General features: G+C 36.0%; 2 protein-coding genes and 1 non-coding gene across 3 annotated transcripts; all 3 read right to left on the bottom strand.

Annotated features, from left to right (window-relative positions):
• Nucleotides 1-1,435: 1,435 nt before the first annotated feature.
• On the bottom strand, nucleotides 1,436-1,509 carry TRNAN-GUU (transfer RNA asparagine (anticodon GUU)). The gene has a single exon. It is a non-coding gene; the product is annotated as a tRNA-Asn (tRNA).
• Nucleotides 1,510-10,606: 9,097 nt separating this feature from the next.
• Nucleotides 10,607-11,903, bottom strand: LOC103330874 (ARM repeat superfamily protein). Its single transcript, XM_008233485.3, has one exon. It carries the CDS (start codon nucleotides 11,691-11,693, stop codon nucleotides 10,734-10,736), a length of 960 nt encoding a protein of 319 aa, XP_008231707.2. The 5' UTR covers nucleotides 11,694-11,903; the 3' UTR covers nucleotides 10,607-10,733.
• Nucleotides 11,904-15,519: 3,616 nt separating this feature from the next.
• On the bottom strand, nucleotides 15,520-18,182 carry LOC103330853 (aspartyl protease AED3). Its single transcript, XM_008233467.2, has 3 exons — nucleotides 17,686-18,182; nucleotides 16,800-17,274; nucleotides 15,520-16,275 (listed from the first exon to the last, which is right to left on the bottom strand). Exons 1-3 carry the CDS (start codon nucleotides 18,160-18,162, stop codon nucleotides 15,920-15,922), a joined length of 1,308 nt encoding a protein of 435 aa, XP_008231689.2. The 5' UTR covers nucleotides 18,163-18,182; the 3' UTR covers nucleotides 15,520-15,919.
• Between the last annotated feature and the right edge of the window lie 6,063 nt (nucleotides 18,183-24,245).

The raw sequence follows: 24,245 nt of genomic DNA, 5'->3' as shown, positions 1-24,245 counted from the left end.
AAGAGCGGTGTGAATCATTTTGAGTGATCGGAAAGCACTTGCAGCGGCCAAATCACCTTCAAGCATCTCAAAAGCCACCTAAGAGACCCAAGAGCCATAGGAACCAAATAGTTCCTAGGACTTACTTCTTCTTCGAGACACTTTGGGCCTACTTTCGCGTACTCAAAAAAGGGATCGAGATACTTTTGATCATCATACTCAAAAGTACAATACCAAGCACATAGCAAATGTGCCTTTAGTAGTACTATGCATAAGAAAATATTGAAGAAGTAAATCAAGTTGAAAGAACAAAGTTTCATGGTGGGTGACCACCATGGTTGGATTAAAACAAATTATTTTTTTTCAAAATACAATTGAAGTTTATGTAATTTTAACCTTTTAATTATCACCTAAAAAAAACCTTTTAATTATTATCGTGAATATTTAGTTAATAATAATCGATTCGTAAATCGTTGAACTATTTGATTACTGTCGTGAATATTTTCATTGTTTATGAATAGTATTGTGAGTCGTCTATTTATTTGACTGAAGTTAGATGACTAAATGTTGTCTAATTTAGGATTTTTTTTATTTTTTTTATTGGCTGCAGGAGTGAATTTTGTATAATGACCTAAAAATAAATTGTTCGGATCATGAGATGATAGTGTGGAATGGGTGAAAACAATCATATAGTTCTTTTAGTTTATTCCATGATCTGAACCATTCATTTTTTTGTTGTTGTCTGGTTCACGACTCAAAACCCGTGAGGAAAATTAGCAGGTCAACCCACACGATTAAATTTTTGGGTCATTTTTGGGCCAACCTGTCATGATCCGTTTAATAAACATGTGAGTTTCTAGTCGACTCGCCAATCCGCTAAAATAACTATGTAATCCTTTTATTAAACGAGTCAACCCGCCAACCCGTTAAAATACTCGTGTAACCCGTCAACCCGCTAACCTGTTTCTTTGTTTATTCTTAATTTTTCTAATTGTTTTTAGTAATTTTAGTTGCTACCACTTAGCGACTCAACCTAATACCCGACTCGAAATCCTGCACGGAAAATTAACTAGTCAATCCAACACGATACGTTTATTAAACGGGTCGTGTTTAGATTGAGTATTCTTGACACGTATATGATACTGACACGACACGACTCATTGTCAGCCTTAGGAAGTGGAAAACACTCACATACACGAGTACTATGATGATTTGAACCCAAGATCACTTGAAAGCACACCAAAAATCTGAGCCAATCTAAATAACACCCATTGGTTCAAGAGCGGTGTTCATATTGGCAGATGTCTTCTTCATACGATTTTAAGCTGGAACGAATTTCATACAAATATTTATAATTACAAACATCTTCTATAAATAAATAAAAATTTTAAAAAAAGAAGGAAACATCTTATTGTATCTCGGAACGTGTAAAGATTAAAAAAACTGACACTTGTTGCGCTAGAAGGAGGGCTTGAACCTCCGACCTTGTGGTTAACAGCCACACGCTCTAACCAACTGAGCTATTCCAGCTTTTGATCGGTGCTATCTCACAAATACTATTTGTACGTTATCAATATTACTCATATTAGCTCTTGACCATTTTTCCTTCACGAGCCGATTTCGCTCTATCCAACGGCTCTTAACAATTTTGGACAATAAACTAGCTCATAAACAGAAGAGACAACAACAAAATAATATAGAAATGGCCAACTTTTTATGTTAAATTTAAGATTGCAGATCATAATCGACACAGCGAAGATGTACCAATTACCAAGTAGACGTCTCCATTTCAATGACTGAATGGAGATCCCAAACATGACCAAAAGGAAATAGCTTTGGGGTACCATTGGGCACTGATCAATCTGATACCACTTTTCTCCCCCTTTCTTAAGTTTCTTTTTGAAGAAAAGTGAAACAAATAGAACCAAAATAACCGAAAGTGAGAAGCCTACATCATTGTGGAGAAAGAAAAAAAGATTTAAAAAAAATAATAATAATAATAATGAAAGAAGAGGAGAAAGTGGTGAACTTTCAAGTGATTGAGTGGACCGATAGTCTGATTGAATTCGAGTAGACTTTGGACAAAGTAATTTGGATTTCAGTAGACTTATTAGGACAATGTTGCTGACAAAGATTAGATTAATTAATGATAATATGATACCAAAGTTGGGTCAGCATGGAACAAAATTGACGAAGCAATGATTAAGAACCTTTTAGCTTAGTCTTTACAAAGCTTGGAGTTTACGAAAGGGTTCCCGGATTTCAGTGATCTTCTCAAATTCAGACTAACCTAAATACAACATCGAAAAAACTTTGGGAATGTACGCCTAATCCCTAATCTTAGAAGTCGATTAGGAAGCTCTTTTTTTGGATGGATTTGAGATTAACAGAACAGAAAATGTGTTAGAAAAAGTTAAGTGGAGAATAACCTGCCCGGATCTAATGGGATTTTTTTTAGGTTACCTATGTCAGATATTTGTCTTACATAATCTTTCTGTTTTGCAATCCACATAATTCCAATATATTTAGCATCATTTTTATTTTTTCTGTCCCTGTCAAATGGTTGCATAGCACTATAAGTCTCAATAAATATTCTCCTCCCATTAATTGAATTGGAACTACCCCTTTTAAAAATGATGAAGTAGGCACCACGAAGAACTCACTTGGTGCCTCCATAACCGTTGGTAAGAACACTTCCAAAACAGGCTAGCAAACACATTGTTTGCAAAAGTATGATAGATAATGGTTGGAATTCTTTACTTGATCAAGTTTTTTCTTTTGTGGTAAGTATCATATTGAAATTCCTAAAATGGATGATATTTTTTCCAGTGGAGGGAGACCAAAACGTAAAGCTCAGCCCATCATTATCGTGTTGATGGTTTTATTATTTAGATTTTGTGAGAGGCCCCCAGACACATGAAATTCTGGCTTCGCCACTAATTGTTGATTGTTTTTTGTTGAGTCATATGGAATAAGTTGTCTCTATAATAACATTATCCCCACTCTTATTACAACTTTCTTACATGATGTGAGATTATAAAATCAATAATCTATATACGGTGTATTCTATGTGAAAAAATTAAAAGAACTAGTGCGTGTAGCATTAATCATTTTCTATAGAACAACTACCAAACTAGAGAGCTCCTCTCCACTTGTTAGAAATGCCGTGCAACATTGGCTCATTATCTTTTGAACTTAATTATGTAAAAACTATAGAACTTTACCACTGATTAGTTGTTTTTTTATAATTGAGGTAGCCGAATTTCATTTATTAACCAAACCGAACCACATAATACAAGTGAAAAGGAGGAAAAACCCAAAAGCTGCAAAAATAAAAGCAGAAAAAGAAAATAGTCACCTTTAAAGAGTCAGTCATATACTCACTAACAAAAAGTCACTTTTCAAAGTAGAACATAAGTCACTATAGTAAAATTTTGAAGTAAAAATTTCCTCATGGCCTTGAACCCTAAAATCATTAGGCTTATTTGTGAACATCATTGTTGAAAACCCATAATTTAATCTAATAATCTGAACCATCCATGAGAATCATTCTCCCCCTCTTGAAGGTAACTGATGATATGTGGAATCTTCCCATTAGCCCAATCCTTTCTTCTCATATACTGGATCCACCACTTCTTTTTGAAAAATCCACTTAATGCAAAAGCCAAAAGCCATGTGCTCTGAAAATGCAGACACGAAAGCCAACAACTTGACCAAGCACCTCTAAAAGGAGAAGCATTCTAGCAGAAGATTGTGGCTCCAGCTAAAAAGAACCTAACCAGTCAACTAACAGTATGGCTTCTGGTCCAATTTTAATAGACAGCTTAACATTGAAACCACGGATGGTACCGATTCACATTCAGTTCCTAAAGCATATAAGCTTTCGGCGATTGGATTTGATTGGTGAAAAGCACTTAAGCATCACCTAAATGGACTTTGTTTAGTACACACTGTGACAATGATAGTTGTAAAAACTAAAACAGTTTGGGAGATTTAACTCGGAACCTTTGTATAATGGTAAATGTTCTTAACTACTAGACTTACGAATCACGGATTGTTCTTAGGCCTGTGGCTTTGGCCTTTGGAAAAGTAATGTTAGATAAAGCTGCAGGTCTTAAGCTGAAGGGTGGGAATGAATCTTTTCTTTTGACCCTCCTCAATCTAGACATTTCCACAAGGTATTTCAGAACCAATTACTAAAATAACTAAAAATCTGATAAATCTTTTTTGTCATATAGTTTTTAATGATGAAATTATGATTAGTTGGGGAGCCAAATAACATCAACCTCCAGCAGACTTTTCAAAAGCATTATATCTTCAGGGTCAAAATTAAAATGTTCAAGCAGTCAGCGTCTATATCAGGCTGCTGTTTTTTTTTTTGGTCAAAGTTTTGAAGGGCAGGAGAGGTGTTATTAGGGTTCGAACTTGAGCCAACTAAATTATGGACCGTTGGCTAAATCAAGCTGCAGTTAAGCTGCTTCCACAACACCTCTTATATGCCAGTTAAAATTGACCAATTGGCCAAAGACTTCTGAATTTTGCATTGATGAATCAAAGCTCTATCCCTAGGGTTGTCACCAGTGAGCTTCCAAAATTTTATGTATAAGCATTTCGTCTCTGCCTTGATCATATATATGTGATGCTTCAACTCCCTACCTACCAACAACTACCTCTTGACTATATAACATGGACTTTGTCTAAGATCGTACCGTCTGCTACATCCATAGTTTGGTTTTGACAGCCACCTAACAGCCTCAAGGAAAGAGGGCTACAAAAGATGAAGGCGTTGGGGTGCATCTTCAATGCCAGCAAATTCGTACAGGAAATGCGTTGTATTGGACTGTGATTAATCTATACCTGATAGAAAAATTGGGAACTTATCGATTTAATGTGTAGAACCGCTTTCGTTTCAAATACGAGTGCCCCACTAATTCAGTGTCAAGTTGACTACAATTCCAGTGTGCTCGGGCACTGAGCTAATAATAGCGCATTGTAATTATCAGTCAACAAGCCACTCACTGCCACCACAGTGCCATAGAAACATATGCTTATGCACTCTTTTTGTTTTTGTTTTTTCCTAAAAGTGCAACTCCATTAAACAGGGAGAACCCCAAGAGCACACAACAGAGGGAAAAGTCTAGTCTAACCAGGAAAGACCAAATACGACATTGGTGAAGAAACTGAAAGTACAACAAAAGGGAAGAAATATATACACAGGGGTAGAGTCACATACATACAGGTCTGTAATAACTCTTAAACATTTGCTGTAATATCAGTTGAAATATAATGCTATAAAACTTTATAATTACAGTTCGCTTCCTTCATTTTTAAAAAAAAATTCTGGCCAAAACGACATCATTTTGGACCAAGCTTTAAAACAAACAAAAAAAAAAAAGGAAAAAAAAAGAAAAAAAAAGTAAAATGCTGCCATTTCGTGGGCTTTTAATAGAGCCTCTATAATTCCTTATTTGAATAGGATTGGGAGTTCTTTTTATTTAATTGGGCTTTAATAAGGCTTGCACAATTCCTTATTAAGTGGGATTGAGAATTCTCTTTATAAAGGACAAATTTAATATCACCCAATTTTATCAAAGTGTGCATGCATCACAAGAATCCTATGGTTTTTTTACTTTTGTTTTTTTCCTTCTTGAGTACACTAATCCAAAGTAAGTTGGATGCATATTTTTTTTCTTCTTGAGCAAACGCCAATTTGTTTATTCATTTTTATTAATAATTTTTTTCTTATTTAGCTCTTTCTCTATTAGTAATATCAGTAGCAAATTCGAGGAGGAAGAGGCTGCGTGACACACGATTCGAAGTATAATTATTGTTTATTTGTTTATTTAATTGATAAACTATACTCAATTAGTCATAGTTATAGATAGAAAACCCTTATTTTGTTTTAGTTATACAGTTATGGAACGGTACTTTAAGAGAAAGAGTTTAAATCCTCCTTCAAATAATCCGGGTAGTTCAAATCCTCTTTCAAATAATCTGGCTAGTTCCAACCCTCCTTCACATAATCCGGCTAGTTCAAATTCTCCTTCAAATAATCCGGCTAATTCACATCCTCCCTTGAATAATTCAAATAGTCCAAAACAGTCGGAGGTCATTGAGTTGGATGAAATATTGGCTAATCTTCCTACAGACCCTGGACTTAGACCTCCAATGACTTATTATAATCCCAATTTTCAAGAACAAATCCAAAGAGCATTGGACGCTTTGTTTGCTATCCGTCGAATCCAGTTCCAGGCAACTCTGGATAAACTAGGATTTTCAAGTAAGACATGAGTTTTATAAGTATGAAAAACAACACAATCTTTGCCCATGCCGGATCAAATACACCTTGCCAACAATCTGTAGCTAGTAGCCTGCCTTTTTTTAAATGGTTTTTTTTTGGTTGGTTAGTTGATATATAAACTGCTAAAATATGAGAAACTATGAGGTAATATTGTTTGTGAAATTTTTGTGTGTTTTCTTTTCCTTATAAGAGGCCATATTTATAGTACAATAAAATCTTGAAGGCCAAGGAAAGTAATAATTCTTAATTCTATTTATGGTAGGAAATCAGAAATAAAAGGGAAATCAATTACAATTAATATGGGAATCTTTGGTGTGCAAGGAAAGTCACAATCACACCATCACACCCCTTCAAGTTGGCGCATAGATATCGACAATGCCCAACTTATCTAGTGATGTATAGAATGCTTTACCGGAAATCGCCTTTGTCAAAATATTTGCTAATTGATCCTCGAACTCCACGAAAGGGAGCTGAATCACTTTAGCCTCAAACTTCTGTAAGATGAAGTGTTGATCCACCTTAACATGTTTGTTGCGATCATGTTGAACTGTATTTTGTGCAATGGTTATTGCAGCTTTGTTGTCATAAAAGAAATTCATTATGGATGTAGGTTCATACCCAAGTTCAATAAGCAACTTCCTTAACCAAATGAGCTCACAAATTCCTTTAGTCATACCTCTGAACTCGGCTTCTGCACTAGTTAAAACTACTACCTTATGTTTCTTGCTCCTCCATGTCACCAAATTACCTCCCACGAATGTGAAGTAACCAAATGTGGATCTTCTATCTGTTACACTACCTGCCCAATCTACATCTATATAACCATTAATATTCAGATGATCATGTTTTGAGAACATAAGTCTTTTTCCGAGTGCAGACTTCAAATATCTAAGTTTTTGAAGAATTGCACTCATGTGGTCTTCACTTGGAGAATGCATAAACTGACTAACTACGCTCACAAAATAAGCAATGTCTGGTCAAGTATGTGACAAATAGTTTAGTTTTCCTACTAGCTTTTAGTATCTTTCTTTGTTAGATGGAACTTGATCCGACTATTCTCCAAGATGATGATTCTGAATAATAGGAATGTCTGCAGATTTGCAATCTAACATTCCAGTGTCTATCGACAAGTCCAAGACATTTTTCTTGAGAGAGAGATATGCCTTACTTTGATCAAGCCACCTCAATCCCCAAGAAATATTTCAGTCCACCTAGATTCTTCATCTCAAATTCAGTAGCCAAATAGTCTTGTAACTAAGATATTTCATGTTCATCATTCCAAGTAATAATCATATCGTCAACATAAATTATTAAAGTTGTTACCTTCCATTTTCAAGAACAAAGTATGATATGAGTTATTCTGCCGAAAACCATTTTTCTTCATTGCCATGGTGAACCATTCAAACCATTCATGAGGTGACTATTTCAATCCATACAAAGCATTTCTCAACTTGCATATTGTTCCAGTCTGAGTATAATTGGTATATCTAGGTGGAACAATATGTGCAATCTATTCCATTTGTCTGGGCTCTATGCGAGAAGTCGTAACATGTGCATCGAAAAATTCATATGGTATAGTATGGGTTGATATTTGGGTTTGGATCTGAGTTAGGATTGGGGTCGGGATTTGAGTCTGGGTTAGGATTTGAGTCTTGGTTAGTATCTGGGTCTAAATTATTCAAGGTTCTCGGTTAAGGGTCTGATTTTGGATCTTCAAAAATTGGGTCATCCGGGTCTTCAATTCTTCTAATTTCTTAGTATGGGTGGTAAAGGAATCAGTGGTGCTACCTCCATGGGGATGATCACATCGTGATCCCCCATGGCAGCGTCGGCTTGTGTTTGGCTAAGGTTTAGCAAAAATCACAAGATCGCCGCTTTATACCATGCTAAAATATGAGAAACTATGAGATAATATTATTTGTGGTAATTTTTTTTGTATATTTTTCTCCTCATAAGAGGTCATATTTATAATACAATAAAACCTTGAAAGTGAAGAAAAGTAATAACTCCTAATTTTATTTATAATAGGAAATCAGAAATCAAAGGGAAACCAATTACAATTAATATGGGAATCCTTGGTGTGCAAGGAAAGTCATATGTCACACCAACATAAACAATATTGGAAGAGAGGAAAATCAAAACTAGAACTTCAAATGTATAGGTAAATGCTTTTAACCACTTAAGCTATAAATCCTTCGCATTTAAAAAACGAATTTGATACACAAACAAAGCAGCATTTTTAAAAGTTTGATCATTAGTAAAAAAAACATTTTCTTTAAAATCAATTAAATGTTTGACCATCTTGTTGGTCCTCCTAGAAAGCAACCTGAAAAGATTTTATTCCTATATATTGCCCACCTCCCGCCCACCCCTTCTACTTTTTTTCCTACAAGAAATAACAATTAATGGGTCGATCATCATGGTCAACGAAGTGACTGTGTTGATGACGAAGATGGACTAATGCTTGAGATTCCTCTTAGTGCATTGTATTTGTACAATTTTGAATTAATCTTACATTTGATAAGATTTTTAGCATCCATTTTCCGTCATTTTCGTTTATTTGGGCATAAACTTTTCTTTGCCCTCATTTCACACGTGAACTGCTTTTTTTGTCAACGAGATAAACTCTTCTCTGGCGTCATTTAAGAAGCTAGAAGACGCTTCTCACCAAAGTGCTATACAAAAGTGATTTTAAAATGCTTGTTTCTGTCACGAACATGATGCAATTGCAATATTTAAACGTTTTACATAACTTAGTCCATGGAAATACGAATTAATTAGACCAGAATTGAAGTTGAAATACACTAATTCAATCTATAACTTTCACCAACCTCGACAGCTTATAAATTTATGTTAATGAAAACCTCTGTCCTGAAGTCAATGCATATAAATCATGAACATGAGGGGAAAAAAAAAGCCTATCCTCAATGGCATCGACTTCATGCATGACCCTAATTTGAAGTGCAGCCCACTTCCCCTCGAAGCATTTCTTTAAATGTTTTTGGGTCTTCAATGAGAGGCCCCCTTATTACAATACTACAATTTACTCAAAAACACCAAACCCATCTCAAGGTAATATCTATATGGGTATTCTCTTTTATAAGTATTTTATATTAAGGATTGGTTATATATTTTTAAGGGAGATTCACTATTATACCCAATATATGTGCCCAAATAATAATAAATAAAAAATTCTAACCTTAGAAACACACTCAAAACCCATTTACAACATAACAAAGAAACTTTGAAATTCCTATAAATTACAAAACTGCCATCGATTCTTAAAACAAATCCAATCTCAAAACCTCATTAAAAAAAGCCTAAAACCTTCTATAGGGCATCAAAGTAATTTAATAATCAAAATTAAATTCAATAGGGTCAGCTGTCATTTTTTGAGTTTTTTTTTTTTTTTGGTTTGTTTATAGAAATTAAATGGTGTAGAGTTTATCTATATCACTAGTGCTAAAAATGGGTATATAACTAAATATCTCAATTTCGGTCATTCGATTACAAATATGTTGCATACTAAATCTACCAGCACATCTAATGAATGCAATCCAACAGCCGAGATTAGAAGTATGTAACCAATCCTTAACTTATTGATCTGAATATCTATATATTGATCTCAAATTCCCAAAGAACTCATAATATGTTGAGAGTATCCTACATAGAAGATGAAAACCTTCCAATAGTGCTTAAAAGATATTAGGCATTTCTCACTTGTCACTTTGTTTTGGATTGAACATTCACATTTTAATATGCAGAAGAAGAAAATTGCATTTTAGGCGTAAGTGGGGAGGGGAATTCTAATCTAGGACTTCAAACATATGATAAATGCTCTTAACTACTTGAGTTATACAAGCCCCTGTTAATTTCTTTTTAATGTGCATGAGAATCCTTAATTAGCGCCAATCATAACAATCAGAATCATCAAAAGAAATTCAGTAAATTTAGGTTTTAACCAAAAAAAAAAAAAAAACTTTTGAAAAAAGCCAAAGTTTTTTCAAAAAAGACAGAAAAACCTCTTAACTTTTAAATCAAAGATATACAAATGTAAAAGATTCCTTAGAAAATTCAAAAATAAATAAGGGCAATTTTGTCAATTTTACAAAATTTCTCTCTCCTTTATGTTTTTCCAAAGTCCCCTGAGAAATTCTTTATTGATGATCTTGCTTCTTTGCTTGCTTCCAAAATTACGATAGAATTTGGTTGAAAATTCAAGTTTCCAACATATAAAACTCGAGGCCCATTTCTTCTCTCTCTCCCTTATCACAATCTTGAAATTTGTTGCAAAAAGAAAAATGGATTGGCAAAAATGAATAAGAATTCTCAGACCAAAAATGAATGCAAAAGCATTGCGTGAAACTGTTAATTCAATCATTTCCTATGTAACATTAAGCTCGTAAAACAACGATATCTACATAATCATCATCTAATCTAAACAAAACCCAATTCACGACGATTGATTTAGCAAACAATCAAACCGTTTATCTCTGAAAACGCTAGCAATGTTTCCACTCCCGCCATCAATCACCTTCAGCAGCGCCACCGCCTTGCTCTTTCCCTTGGGCCCAGCATTCTCCGCCACGTCAGCAACCCCATCGACCACCCCCATCCCCTCCTCTCTCACCTCCCCCACCGCCCTCTCGCTGCAGCACCTCGCCAGATTCAGCAGCGCCGCCACCGCGTTCTCCCTGCTCCTCAGGCTCGTCCCGGTCGACGGATCCAGCAGGTCCGCTAGGACCCTAACCCCCGAAACCCTCCGGAACTCCTCCTCGCTCTCCTCGCATCCCGCCACCTGCGCGATCACGGCCGTCGAGTCCTCCACGATCCCCACGCGCCCGTCCTTCACCACCAGCGTGAAAAGCGCGGGAACCGCCCCGAGCTCCACCAACGCGCCTCGGTTGAGCGCGTAGAGGGAGATCCCGAAGAGCGCCTTCAGCGCGTCCTTCACCGACCGCGGAGGCGAGTTGAGGCTCTTGACGATGTCGATGAGAGAGTAGGCGATGTCGCGCTTGGCGCCGATGATGGGGCGGTAGTCGTCGACGACGAGGAGGCTGTGGAGGGTGGCGGCGGAGGACTGGACGGCGAAGGCGGAGGAGGAGGGGGAGGAGTGGTGGCGGAGGACGTGGGAGAGCGCGTCAAGGAGGCCGCGCGTGGAGATGAGAGCGTGGCGGCAGGAGATGGAGAGGTTTAGGAGGGTCGCAGCGGCGTCGTCTTGGAGGGAAGGGGAAGAGTCGAAGAGGGTTTCGGAGAGGTAGGGGATGGCTCCGGCTTCAGCTACGAGGGGGCGGCTGTCGGGGTCGAGCTTGGTGATGAGCCGAAGCTCTTTCAAGGCGTCGGCACGGGTTTGGGACGAGACTGAGCTGAGCTTGGAGACCAAGGAGCGAGACGTTCGCAGCTTCACTTCCATTTGTTGTGCGTCTGGATTTGTTGGAAATTTTGGGAATTTGGGAATTTTGGGTTCGAATAGGGAAGGGATAAGAAGAAGATTTGAGTTGATTGATGTTAATAGCTATCAAGTTGAAGAAAATGGATGGGGAAGGTGGCGGTGGGTTTGTTGAGTTTGAAAACCAAGTGGCAGCTGAAAAACTAGAATATCGCATGTCCAACTCGTATTTATACACTTTCGAGACCAAAAATTAAAAACTTGTATTTATACACTTCTCTCCCACAAATACAATAAAATATTTCCAACAATTTTTATTTTTTAACAAATAAGGAAATTACAAAGATATGTCCGTACAATCAGAATGATATAAAATTAAGAAATGCTAGCTTCCCCTCTTGCCTTCTCCTTTTTTTCCTTTTTCTCATTTATTTCGTGTCACGTGTATTTTAATCGCACATAAATTTATGTATTTAATGTGTTTACAAATTCTTTATTGTATTTACAAACAAAATATTAGTACTTTACATTGAATATATAGATTTTTTTTAGAGGGAGAGATTTCATTAATATCACGAAATCAATATAAAGTAACTGACATGTCAATAGTTGCATCTTTAAAACCTTCCTCGCGAAAACCACATGGATAAAATTCCGAGATAAGAAAAAGTACCACACATATTGCAGACTAATAGAAGAGTTAAATCAAATACACAAATCAGGACAATCATCTCTAAGTCAATCTAGATGCCAAGGGGGGCCATCATCCAACGAAAACGAAAGCCCTTATTGCCGAAGACTAAATCAAGCAATGCGATCCACAACTCCATTAGTTTTACAGGGAACATAAAGAACAGTACATGAGGAGTGAGAAACAAGAGACGTCAAACCTTTTCCACGAGGATCCCTTCCAAGCAAACCAAAATATAGATTTATGCATAAGTGGAATACACATGACAAAAAATGAATGAGGAGGGCAAGAGAGGGAAGATAGCTATCACTCCTCAAGGAAATTACAAAACTACATACAAAGGTTGTTGACAGTTATGTCCTCGATTAGTTAAAGTATCAGTTATTCTATTTGTTTTTATGAAATATGACATTATTGTTTTTGTTTCTTTGAAAATATAATGTATAGAAATTTGAGAGAATTAATGTAATAAATGTCAGATATCATACGTGTCATTACGTTATTAGTTAGAAATAACAAAAAAAGTTATTCTCATTACATGAAAGTCTCTCTCTCATATTAGATGTCCCTACCAACAAACAATCTAACCACTAAAGAAATGTTGAACTCTGTGATAGAAGGAATATTAAGTGTTTACATAGTGGGGAAATGTATTTTATCATACAAATTGTCAAAAGAAGATGACCTAATATATAAATTTAATGATAGTGCGGAATCGGGAATGGGAATGGCTGGTTTCAATCGGCATTCACCAATGGATCCATGATTTCCGTAAAAGATCCGGGGACAGCCGGCCAATTGAGTAGATTGCTGTTGGTTTGGTTTGGTAGATATCAACCATAAGATTGGAATCGAACGGCTATAAATGAATCCTGAAAACATGTGTAGGTTTAGGAGAAATAATTTATTTTATTTAATGGTGATGATGACAAGGCACCCACCTGTATAAATGCGAACGTAGAAATGTAGGTTGGCGCGTGAAGGAATAAAATATTGTGTTGTGTTGTGTTGTCTCTCAAGGATAAGATGAGGAGTTTATGTTTAATGTTTGGAGGGGATTGGGTCAAACGAAGGGGGTGGTGTGCGTGATATGAGTATTACGTCAGTGTTTGCTCTTTATAGATAGATACTCTCTGAAATATTCCTGATCAGGTATGCAGTCGGGAGCCACTCGGGACCACCGCGTAACCCGTATGTTACGCCGGACTACTCTATTTACAAGTGCTCCCACGCCAGACTACTTTTGCACACTGCTCTTACTATTTTGATGTCATATGATAGTAACAATCATGATTAATATAAAAACTTTTCCGCGTGATAGTCTATGATGGTAAAATTAAGAGTTACAGTCCTTTCTCCTCTCGTCTGACTTTTGAGTAGTTCAAGGCCAAAAATTAAACTGAGGTTCTTAATTTGCCTTTGCATGTAATCATAATTTAACAAGAAAAAAAAAATCTACACATATTTTCTTTGAAATGTCATATAGTTGACAACCAAACAACCATCAAACTAGAATAATTAAACATTTTCTTGAAGGAAGTGCTTGATTAATTGCATATTTGTTGTTCCGAAGTAAATTAATAATTTAAAAATATGGACTTTTGTATTGTTAAAGATTTAAAATGATTTTGGTTTGGATCTTTTGAGTATCCACAACGGTTGTTCAATAGTTTAATTGACGAGAGAAATAGCTCATTTCCTATAAATTTTCCTTATTATGTATGTATTTGGATGGAGGTTTGTTATTTCAACCACCTATGTTTGGAAGTGTTTTTAAGGAGCTGATATCACGAAACGCGGGACAGCGACTTATGTAAGAAATGGGCCGACGGGCCCCCTACTCTCTTGGGTAATGAAATGGGCTGACGTTGTTAGAAGTTGAGTTGAGGTTTCAGGCTTCCAGGAGTGAAGTAGCAAAACAAGACAAAACAATGCATCTGGGCCGGAGCTAGAGAGAAACATGCTTTCTTTGAAGCGTAGAAGTTTAAATGTGACCCAGGCACTTATCTATGTACTTTGTGGCATAAAATTTCAGAAAAAAATATTATTATGTCTTCTTTTTTGTAACAACATGTCATCCATCTCCTTCAAATCATTCTTTACAAATTTAATATAACGGTCGAACGACGTTAAATCTCTTGTGTTATATCATCTCCTACGCACTCTGTTAGTTTATAGCATTGACCTACGCTAGCCTAGATCCCTAGGTGGAAACCCTATTGGAAACTCCAATGGGCTAAAGCTTGGCGTAATCTCTGATGTATCAACTTACCTAGCTAAGGAGATTACTCATTGTTAGAGCATCCACAATAGGCTCCCTAAATCACCTCCTTAGACAAATTTTAGAGAGGAATCGTAAAAATACAACTCCAACCACGCTCTCTATCTACCTCCTAAAATAGAGAGTCCTCTAGGAGCTCCTAAATCTGAGGAGAGAGAAAAGACTCCTAGTGGCTCTCTATAATTTAATGTTGCTTTATTTAAGAAGTATTTCAAACCTTTATTTAATGCTAACTATTTTTTATTTTATTTTTTTAATAAAGATTGACCAATCAAAAAAGAGTTATAGCATTTATGACTTTCCAAATTAGGAAGTGTGGAATTTTTTAGAGAGCTCCTAAAATAGCTTTATTATATTTTTAGCCAAATTTTAGCTAAGAAACAGAGAGCATCATTGTGGATGCTCTTAAGCCTGTAAAATGGGTCAGCTCAGACTAACTTGTCTTTGAGAGTGGTTAGTCAACGCCCTACTTAATTACAGGTTTTTTTTAGCATGAGGAATAGGTCAGCTCGAACCAACTTGTCACTGAGAGTGATTAGTCAACGCCCTACTTAATTAAGGGCTTTTTCCAACCTAAAGAATGCATCAGCTCGAACCAACTTGTCTCTAAGAGTGGTTAGTCAACGCCTTACTTAATTACTTGTTTTTTGGTGACCAGACCTGCCCTATCTATGCATATAGCAATTGAAACATGTAAAATGTAGAGTGATGCAAAAACAATTAAGTCCTTTGTAGTCAGCTTAAGTGAGAGCACATCTGTAGTGAAATGAGTCATGAATCGGATTAGATATGTTAATGATTGGACTCCTTTTCCATGTAAGATTTTTATTTAAAAAAAAGTGAAGCAAAATAGTTTTCTTATAAGCAAATCTGAACTATTTAATCAAAGCTCAAACAACAGATAAATTATTACTCAAAACCCTTTGATACAGGGTTCTTGCAAGCCTTTTGCAAAATAACCCGTGACATTGTACGACCACCTATCTAACAAATCTCAATCACACATGAGAAAGGGCACAAAGCTATAGATCCCTTTCTCGTGATATATGTCGGTACAAAGCTACAAATCACTTGAAATCTGGACTTTTGCTACAGATCACCTTTAGAAAAGACCTTCACAGTCAGTCAGCAATTAATTTAAAACTCTGACATGCAGGCCAAAATACCCCAACAAAGCCACAACCCCAATCCAAAGTAAAAACAACAAAATAGTACAAGTACTAAGCTAACCCTAGTTTACCAAACGTAGTCATGGGACTTGGGAACCAAACAAAGGATTTAAGTGCAGCGCTCACGGGCCACCCCAAGCCTTGAATTGGGCACATCAATGAGCACCCTGTGGTTCTGCTGCTGCATATTAGCTATCACATTGAGCACAGAGTTCACGTTGTCTGGTGCCGCTGCCATGGCTAGACATGTGATGCTCCCAGCTGTGCTGTGGATTACAATGTTGTCTTCAGGCAGTGTCACGTTCATGCCTGAGAACATGAACGTTATGGTGGGTACGACAAAGGGCACTGAGTAGCAGGTGTCGAACCCACCTAGGGTTTGAAACGGGTATATACCGACCCGTCTGCGGAACTCGTTCCGTACTGCCACATAGGCCGGTTCCACTAGCCGGGTGAATACGGTTCCTGATTAGAGAGAAAAAAGAAACTTTAGTTTAAAAAATTTGTATTACAAAAGTGAGATAAATGCTTTACCACTCAACTATAAAGAAAAGATCATGTTCACATAGGGATCTCGAAATTTGGGTCTATACTATTATAACTAATCAGTGGCAAATGCATGATTAAGTCACAAGCTTTTTGACTTAAAAGTGTTGCTAATCAAGTATGGCCACTTTAAAAAGTTAAACATATTTATCTTATGAAATTAAAATACACTAACTAGGCCAATCAAATTTTCACAAAAATGAAACCAACCGAGACACGGCATAACAATAGGACAATTATAATTTGAGCAAGGGAAGTTTTGTCTCTAGGGTTAAAACCAATTAAAAGTCCAAGAGGGGTCCTTTAGACATGTGGGCTAGTCACATGTTCACAGAAAATGTACATTTAAATATCAACTCTGTGACTAGACCACATTCTCAGCTATGGTCCCAAATAGCATTCATGACCAAAATTCTTATAAGAACAAAATTTTAAGGTGTTACCTGAATCAATGATCGTCCCTGCACCGGTGGTAGGATTAAAAGCCAAGGCAGCAGGAGGGATATCCACAATCCTCCTACCAACCCTAATTGCATTTAAGTTCACATAGTAGAGTGATGATCTTCTAGGGTTCTTGAGCAGTGGGGTGAACTTGATCCTCTTGGGTTGCCCAACAGGTCCAAGCCTCAATGACCCAGAAAAGTTTAGGGACTTGAAGCTAGGTAGGCAGTATGAGAATGTAGATTGGTAGAGGTTTTGAGTCTGAGATAGAAGGGACAATGGGCCCCTGCCCAGGCCCAGAAGACCCTGCGGCGGTACGGAGCTGCCCGTGGTCTTCTGGAGGCAACCAAAGGTGTACCCGGGGACGGCGTCGGTGGCTAGGGTGAAGGTTTCTTGTGAGAGGTTTGCGGCTAGGGTGGAGCTGCCGTAGCTGGTGTTGAAGCTGCAGGTGCTGCCTAAGCAGGTGGGGTTGGGTACCTGAAGGGTTCACATGCATGTTAGTGTATCATTTTGCCCCATTTTGATGAAGTACACATATTATTAACCCAGAAAAAAATAGAGTTTATAAAAGAGGATCTACTTTAAGAGATCTGATTCATTATTAAACCATGTGATAGATCTAGTTTTTGTGAAGCATAATTAAAATAGATACTAGATATGCTTAGGCTTAGCTGAACCATACCTAAAAAGGAAAACTTGACACATACTTGAGATGTTACGTTGTCTAGCTGTCACTATAAGTCACATATTTAAGTAAATTGTCACTTAATGAAGTGTCCAGATTTTCATTTTAATTGTCGAAAATAACATGTCAAAGTGTCTACTTGCAGTATAAAGAGAAGGGTTGTTTAATTAGAAGAAATTAGAAAAGAACAAAATATGATTTACCTGCTTGCACTGAGCAGTTTGGCAACCGAGGGTCTTGTAGGTTGTGGATTTGGCAGAATTAAAGACACTGGAACCGCAGCCAACGCAGCCGTTACATGGGACCCAAGCAGCATCATTGCTAGTATCGACAGCCAAGAGCAAGGTCTGAGGTGGGGTGCCAATCTTGGCCCTCACAATGTACGTAGGACTCTGAATGATCTGCCTGCCGGAGGCAATCGGAACAACCGATTTCCGGGCCACGAGGCCGGACAAGAACTGGAGCCTGGCCTGGTCCTTGGCCTGCATTTGGAGCACACTCTCCTCCCATGACATTGGCTTGGTGGGTCTGAAAGGAGAGCATGGGCTGTAGACATGGAAGACTTGGAGGTTAGAGCCCTGGTCTTTGGCCTCACTACATTGGGGGTTGTTGCTGAGGCCTTGGGCTAAGGAGAAGAAGAGGAGGCATACTGAGAAGGCAACAAAGGATAGGGTCGCCATGGCTGTGAGAGTAGAAGTGTGTGATGATTTAGTGTGTAGGAGAGAGTATATATAAATATAGTTTGGCACAGTTCTTTTGTGGGTTTTCCTTTTTCTATTTCATTTTAAAATTTTATTTTATAGGAAAGGATATTTTTTCCTTGGAAGGAGAGAGAGAGAGAGAGAGAGAGAGAGAGAGAGAGAGAGAGAGAGAGAGAGTTTTGAGTTGCTAGGATGGAGGAAAGGGGAGATAAGTCATGGTATGTCTAGTGGATGGCATACATATATTGTAATGTAGATTGGGTTAGTGGAGTAGTTTGGTAAAACAGAAACAGACTGTACTCCATTTTCTTTTGTAGCCTGGCCCTCCTCTTATGTCTTTGTTCTGATATTCAAATCTTTTACTCTGCTCTCACTTCTCCCTGCTCTAATTTTACCCCATTTGATTAGAGAGACTGAGAGAATTATACCTTAGGTGTGGTTAACCCAAGGAAGTTGTTAAATTTCGAGGAATTTGTGTGATGTTCAAGGAAGTGGTTAGATACCAATCTCTCCCAACCCATTCAGAAAATCCTACAGATTAATAAGTATAATGAAAGTGGGCAATTGTTCCCAAATAAGTATAAGGACCATTTTGGATGATTGCACTACCAAAAAAGACCAAAAGTCACGGATGTCATGTCAATGCCACGGCCCCAAAACAGTGACCCTTTCCTACCCTAATAGCCCCAAATTTACATTAATGTTTACAAAAGATTGCCCACGAACCACCCAGCTTGAGATAAAAAAGAAAGTACACGAGCTGAAGAACTCTTGAGAATATAGTACCAAAGAGTCTTCGATGTCTAAGTTAGTATTTTATAACGATCGGACAAATACAAGTGTAAATTGCTGAGTCGACACAAAGCCTGCCTACCAGAGTTGTCCTACCTCTGCTTATATAGGAAGCCTTCCTCATGCTATTTGACACTCACGGTTATAATGTATCTTGATGCTATCTTTTCCAATGCCAATGACCATACTATACATTGCATAATTATTTATTTCACTTTCGTGGCATGGCCGCAACCACATTACATTTTGGTGCACGCCACAAAGAGTCACTTTCATTATGTCTAGTGTGATGAGCTGAATTCTGACCCCCACGTGCTTTGGAGCCCGACATATGGCTTTTTATAGTAAGTAATAAAAACACTGCACATTTGTAGGTGATATTTGGGTACGGTGTGCATTAGGAGAAAAATTGAATTGCAATGAGGATAACATTATTTTACTATATTATGTCGATAATGTTATGTCGTATAATGCATGTTATAGCGTTATTGGTCGGGAAAGTCTTTCTCATGCACTAAGGGGGTTAATTATTATAATTTGAATTACTAAAATTGATAGGGAAGGATGGTAAGCTTTAGGTGTAGTGGAGGGTTGACTATTACACTCTCATGAGCGTCATGCCTTTGTTAAACACAACTTAGAGATATGGATAATTAGTTGTACTCGCATGTACTCCGTATTATAGTTCAACAATTCGAACCGTCTACTTTACATTGTTGGAAGACATCAAATGTTCAAATCCGAAGATATCATCGAGTTGATGCTTACAAACTAAATGGTTTTGATCATGAGCTACAAAATGGAGTGGGTCACAAAAACAAAAACACACCGACAGAATGGTAAATAAATTACTTTGTCATTTGATGAAAAATGTTTTCTTAGTATATTATTATGTCTTCAGTCACATGTTGTCTCTTAAAATAACATCACTCGTGATCTGAAGATTTGAAGAATGAGCACGCAAATCTGGATGTCCTCTGGCACACACAAGATGTGCTTCTTCAACATGACAAATATTATTTTTGGGTTCATATGTACCATAAGACTTTCTTGAATTGAAACACAAATATCGCAAACAAAAATACTTTCCTCCTTGCCTTGTAAGTACGAACTTCTATATTTCTGCAAAATGTCAGTATATGTATGTATAAATTTTTCTTTTTTTTGTTTTCGATAAATTATTTTTATACATATGTCAAATTGTGATTTGTAGAAATGCAGAGTATTTATAAGGAGGTCATAACTAAGTATTTTCTGACCCAAAAAAAAAAGCAAGGTATCCGGACGATCGGAATTACAACCACGTGTATATATATTATTGGTGCAGATCAGAGGGTCCTTTCCAATAATACTAGTATTATTATATTAACTAGTGTAGCAAAGCTTCCACTAGGAACATGCTGTGGAATCTAAAGGAATCTACCCCATCCCCCAGTAAGTGTGAATAAATACTAGTTTACTGTAATGCCGAAGTTGCTAAGCCAGATTAAGATCTGTCAGCTTTATGCTGTGTAAAATTCCATGATGTTGACAAAGGGTAAAATAATGTAGGGCCATATTATTTTAATTCAAATATAGATTTTCTAAGTAACCCACTTTATATTGGCAAATGTAAATGCATGTTAGCATGGGATGCCAAATTTTCTCTAGAAGAAAAAACTTAGAACGAGAATTTACTCGTGCATACATTTAGCTAATTTACTAGTTTTTCGTCTAGTGGTATATATATATATATATAAAGCAAAAAGCAGAGAATTGTGAAATATTCAAAATACTAGAAAATGCCTTTGGTTAATTCAAATATTAAGAATTAAAATTATTAATTAAATGAGAATAATATGGTAAATTCACATTTTTTTCATATTAAAAAAATTAAAATTAAAAACAAAATCAGATAATAGGTCATACTTTTATGGAACATAACTACTCATATTATCTTTTCTTAATTCTAAAAATAAAAGAAAAAAGAAAAAAGAAAAATATTATTATTAATGTTGAAACATAGTTTTCGAACCCGCCTTTGCATTAATAAAAGAAAACATATATAATAAATTCGGATATTTTCATGCTTGTGAGTGTTCAAACATAAAAAAATATTTGAGTTTAAAAGCTCATCTCATGCTTTTTTGTTGACGTTTTGAGTCACTTTTTATAAAGAATATGACGTGAAATGATGAGGAGATCCTCATAAGCGAGTCAAGAACACTTGACTTTATGTAACGGTGTCTTAGATCGAATTGTTAGGAATATGAGAATGAATGATAGATTCGTCAGTTTTGTATAATTTACAGGAAAAATAGCCGTTTATCCTAGTTTCCCATTATGGTATTTTTTTTTTTTGGTCAGAATTTTCCCATTCTATAATGGGAAAGGTGAAAAGCAAAAAAGCTTTATGGCATGTTTGGGTGACGGGAGTTTCTGTCACATTGCTGATTTCCCTTTCTCCCCATTCACATTAAATTCTCAGACTTGCCAGGGATATTAAAACAAAATTATAAAAAAAATCAAATAAAAACATTTCACATTAATGTGTAGTCAAGCTCAAGCTCAAGCTCAGCTATGATAAGAGTCAACCAAGAAATGTTTGATTTTTGTCTATTTGCTCATATATAACATTCATGTAAGGCAATTGCATGTGATTTTTTGTCTATTTCCTTATCAAACCCAATCCAAATTCTAACTTGGGGTGTGGGTTCATCCTGTTTTTATCTCTATGATTCCAAATTCTAACTTGTGGCCGAGGTTTCTTATTGACTAGACTTGTCCTCGTGCTCAAGCGCCAAAATAACTCTTTGAATAATGCATTTTGCTATCGCATTCAAAAAAGACATTTAGGACTTCGAGTGTAAGAACAAATATTCTTAAAAGCATAAGAGCATTTTGCTAATAAGAAGGATATCACAAATTCGAGACCCCATTTCCCGTAAATCAAAAAAAGATAAAGATAAAGATAAAAGAAGATGCTAAATGTTATGTGGCACATTTAACGGGTGAAAAACCTAGCTGAAATTTACTACAACCGAAAATGCTACATTTATGTGAAAAAGCATCTGAAACCTCTGCTGTCAAATTTAACGTAAGATGTTGAAGATATCAATTGATTTTTTGATTTTTGATACGGCGTGTGATTATTTTATTATTTCTTTGCAGATCATGTTTTTGCTTTTTCTTTTTGTTTAATCCTTTTCTCTATTTTTTTTTTTTTTCTTCATGTCACTTCACTTCATTTGGTTTCATTTGTTGTTTTTCTCTTTTCTTCTTCTTTCTTCATGTCACTTCACTTCATTTTGGTGATTTTTTTTATGATCCTTTTCAGCCTTTTTTCCTTCTATTCACATTCAATTTTTGTTTATACATATATCTCTCTAATTTTACTTCCTTAAATAAAAAAATTGTGCTCGAACAAAATTCCTAAAAAAAAAAATTTCATCATAAGTCTAACCAACGTGGAGATGGTTTGTTTAAAAAAAAAAAAATATTTTTATGTGTGTACATTTTATAATTAATTTATAAGTCTTTTAAAAAGGGTTGGTATTTGACATCTTCCTTTGAAGATGCTCTAAAGATGTCATCTATGTTTAAGGAAAAAGTGGATGTGATATGGGTTAATTTTAAACACATTGGACTCTCTTTCAGAGATAAAGGGTCCTTGTATTGCTTATCCAAATCCTTTTCTCGGATTGTCTAGAAATCATTATGTATGGTTTTAGTTTTCGTGAATTGTGAAACACTTGTGTGAAACAGGAATAATACTATTTTCTATTCTAATCACGACATACCACGCATAATAACTTTTTCACGTGTCAGTTTGTGATTGATTGAAGATAACAAAACAATGATATCCCATTTTATACAAGTTTTTCTGCTTGTGGACTAATTCATGATTCTATCACTTGGCAAAGGAAAAATTATGAACTCTTTTAAAAATAATTGATTATTAATTAAATGGTAAAGAGATAGTTTGATCCAATCACGACTGACCATCAAACTATGGTTACTTCTTTCCTTTCTGTAATGCACTATCAGTAAGTGACTAACAACATGTGATGTTTTGAAAGAAAGTTAGCATATTGAGGCCAAACTTATTATAATTACATGTTCTTTCCTCTATTTTCTGTCTTTTTTTTTCAAGTATAAGAAACAACCATTTTCTCAATGAGGGAGAAGAATTTACAAAACATATAAAATCCCCTAAAACAAACAATAACCAAACAAAAAAAAGGACAAAAACTCACCTTTTTCCTTATTTTCTTTTGCAGCTATTTTGTTTTTAATATATATTTTGTTTAAACTTGTTCCTTATTTCCAGAAAGAAGGACAAAGACTACCTAGAGCAACAATTTCCAGGAGAATTGGGAAAAGTGTGTGCAGAAATTTAAACAAGAAAAAAAAAAGCAATACAGAATTCCCTAGCTCTGAAACTGAAGGTAAATGCCAAAGTGGTGGTGTTTTTTTCTTTTTTGGGGGGGTGGGTGGTGGTGGTGTGAGAGTGTAAGGTAAACAGCACAGCACTGTAGTAAATTAAGGTAAAAGCCAAAATCATAAGAAAATAAATACCACCAACTTCTGCAGGAATTGCAGGGGCCCCTCTTTTTCTTCTTTCCTTTTGAGTATGTCACATTGTCACGGGCCTTCCTTCTTTTGCCGACACTGAGGGTGGAACTAGGTAGGGTCAACCCAACTTTAACCCCGATTGAGCGGATTAAAATTAGGTAAAAACTCACTCGAATTCAATCCGATTTCAATCCACAAGAAGCTTGTAGTTCAAGTGGTTAAGAGAATTTATCTTTGCATTCAAGGTTTTAGGTTCAATTCTCCCCAATTTCTAATATATTATATTTATATGGATATATGCACATTCTACACATATTTAATTCACTTTATAGAAGAAATAAGAATTTGTGAACGTGTATTGGGTTATTGCTACTAGCAATGTTGTTTTAAGTGGTTGTCCAATTGTGTTTTCAATGTTTTTGAATTGGACTTTTAGGGTCCGTTCGGTAATGTTTTCGAAAAATGTTTCCTTAGAATATTTTTAGAGAATGAAAACAAGAAAACGAATTTGCATTTTAGGATTTGAAAATGCGTCTGGTAGATTAATTAAAAAACAGATTCAGAAAACAAAAACAATGAAAATGTGTCTGGTATAACAATTTGATAATAATAATATGTGAGTTATTTTAGTTTATTTTTGCGAATTTATGTTCTAAAAAGATATTTTAACAATGTATAATTTAAAAAATAAAAAATAATATGGTTTTTTTAAAAGT

Source organism: Prunus mume, linkage group LG5 (genome assembly GCF_029339155.1).
Source record: "Prunus mume cultivar Tortuosa linkage group LG5, ASM2933915v1, whole genome shotgun sequence".
Taxonomy (NCBI): domain Eukaryota; kingdom Viridiplantae; phylum Streptophyta; class Magnoliopsida; order Rosales; family Rosaceae; genus Prunus; species Prunus mume.
Note: the sequence above shows the minus strand (reverse complement) of the source record. Positions and strands in the feature narration are given on the sequence as shown.

What these genes read in the sequence shown, in the direction of transcription:
- LOC103330853 (XM_008233467.2), bottom strand. Translation starts at nt 18,162, where the DNA reads ATGGCGACCCTATCCTTTGTTGCCTTCTCAGTATGCCTCCTCTTCTTC. An exon ending in AAACTGCTCAGTGCAAGCAG is followed by an intron (nt 17,275 to 17,685) that starts GTAAATCATATT and finishes TGAACCCTTCAG; the next exon opens with GTACCCAACCCCACCTGCTT. An exon ending in AGGGACGATCATTGATTCAG is followed by an intron (nt 16,276 to 16,799) that starts GTAACACCTTAA and finishes CTCTCTAATCAG; the next exon opens with GAACCGTATTCACCCGGCTA.
- LOC103330874 (XM_008233485.3), bottom strand. Translation starts at nt 11,693, where the DNA reads ATGGAAGTGAAGCTGCGAACGTCTCGCTCCTTGGTCTCCAAGCTCAGC.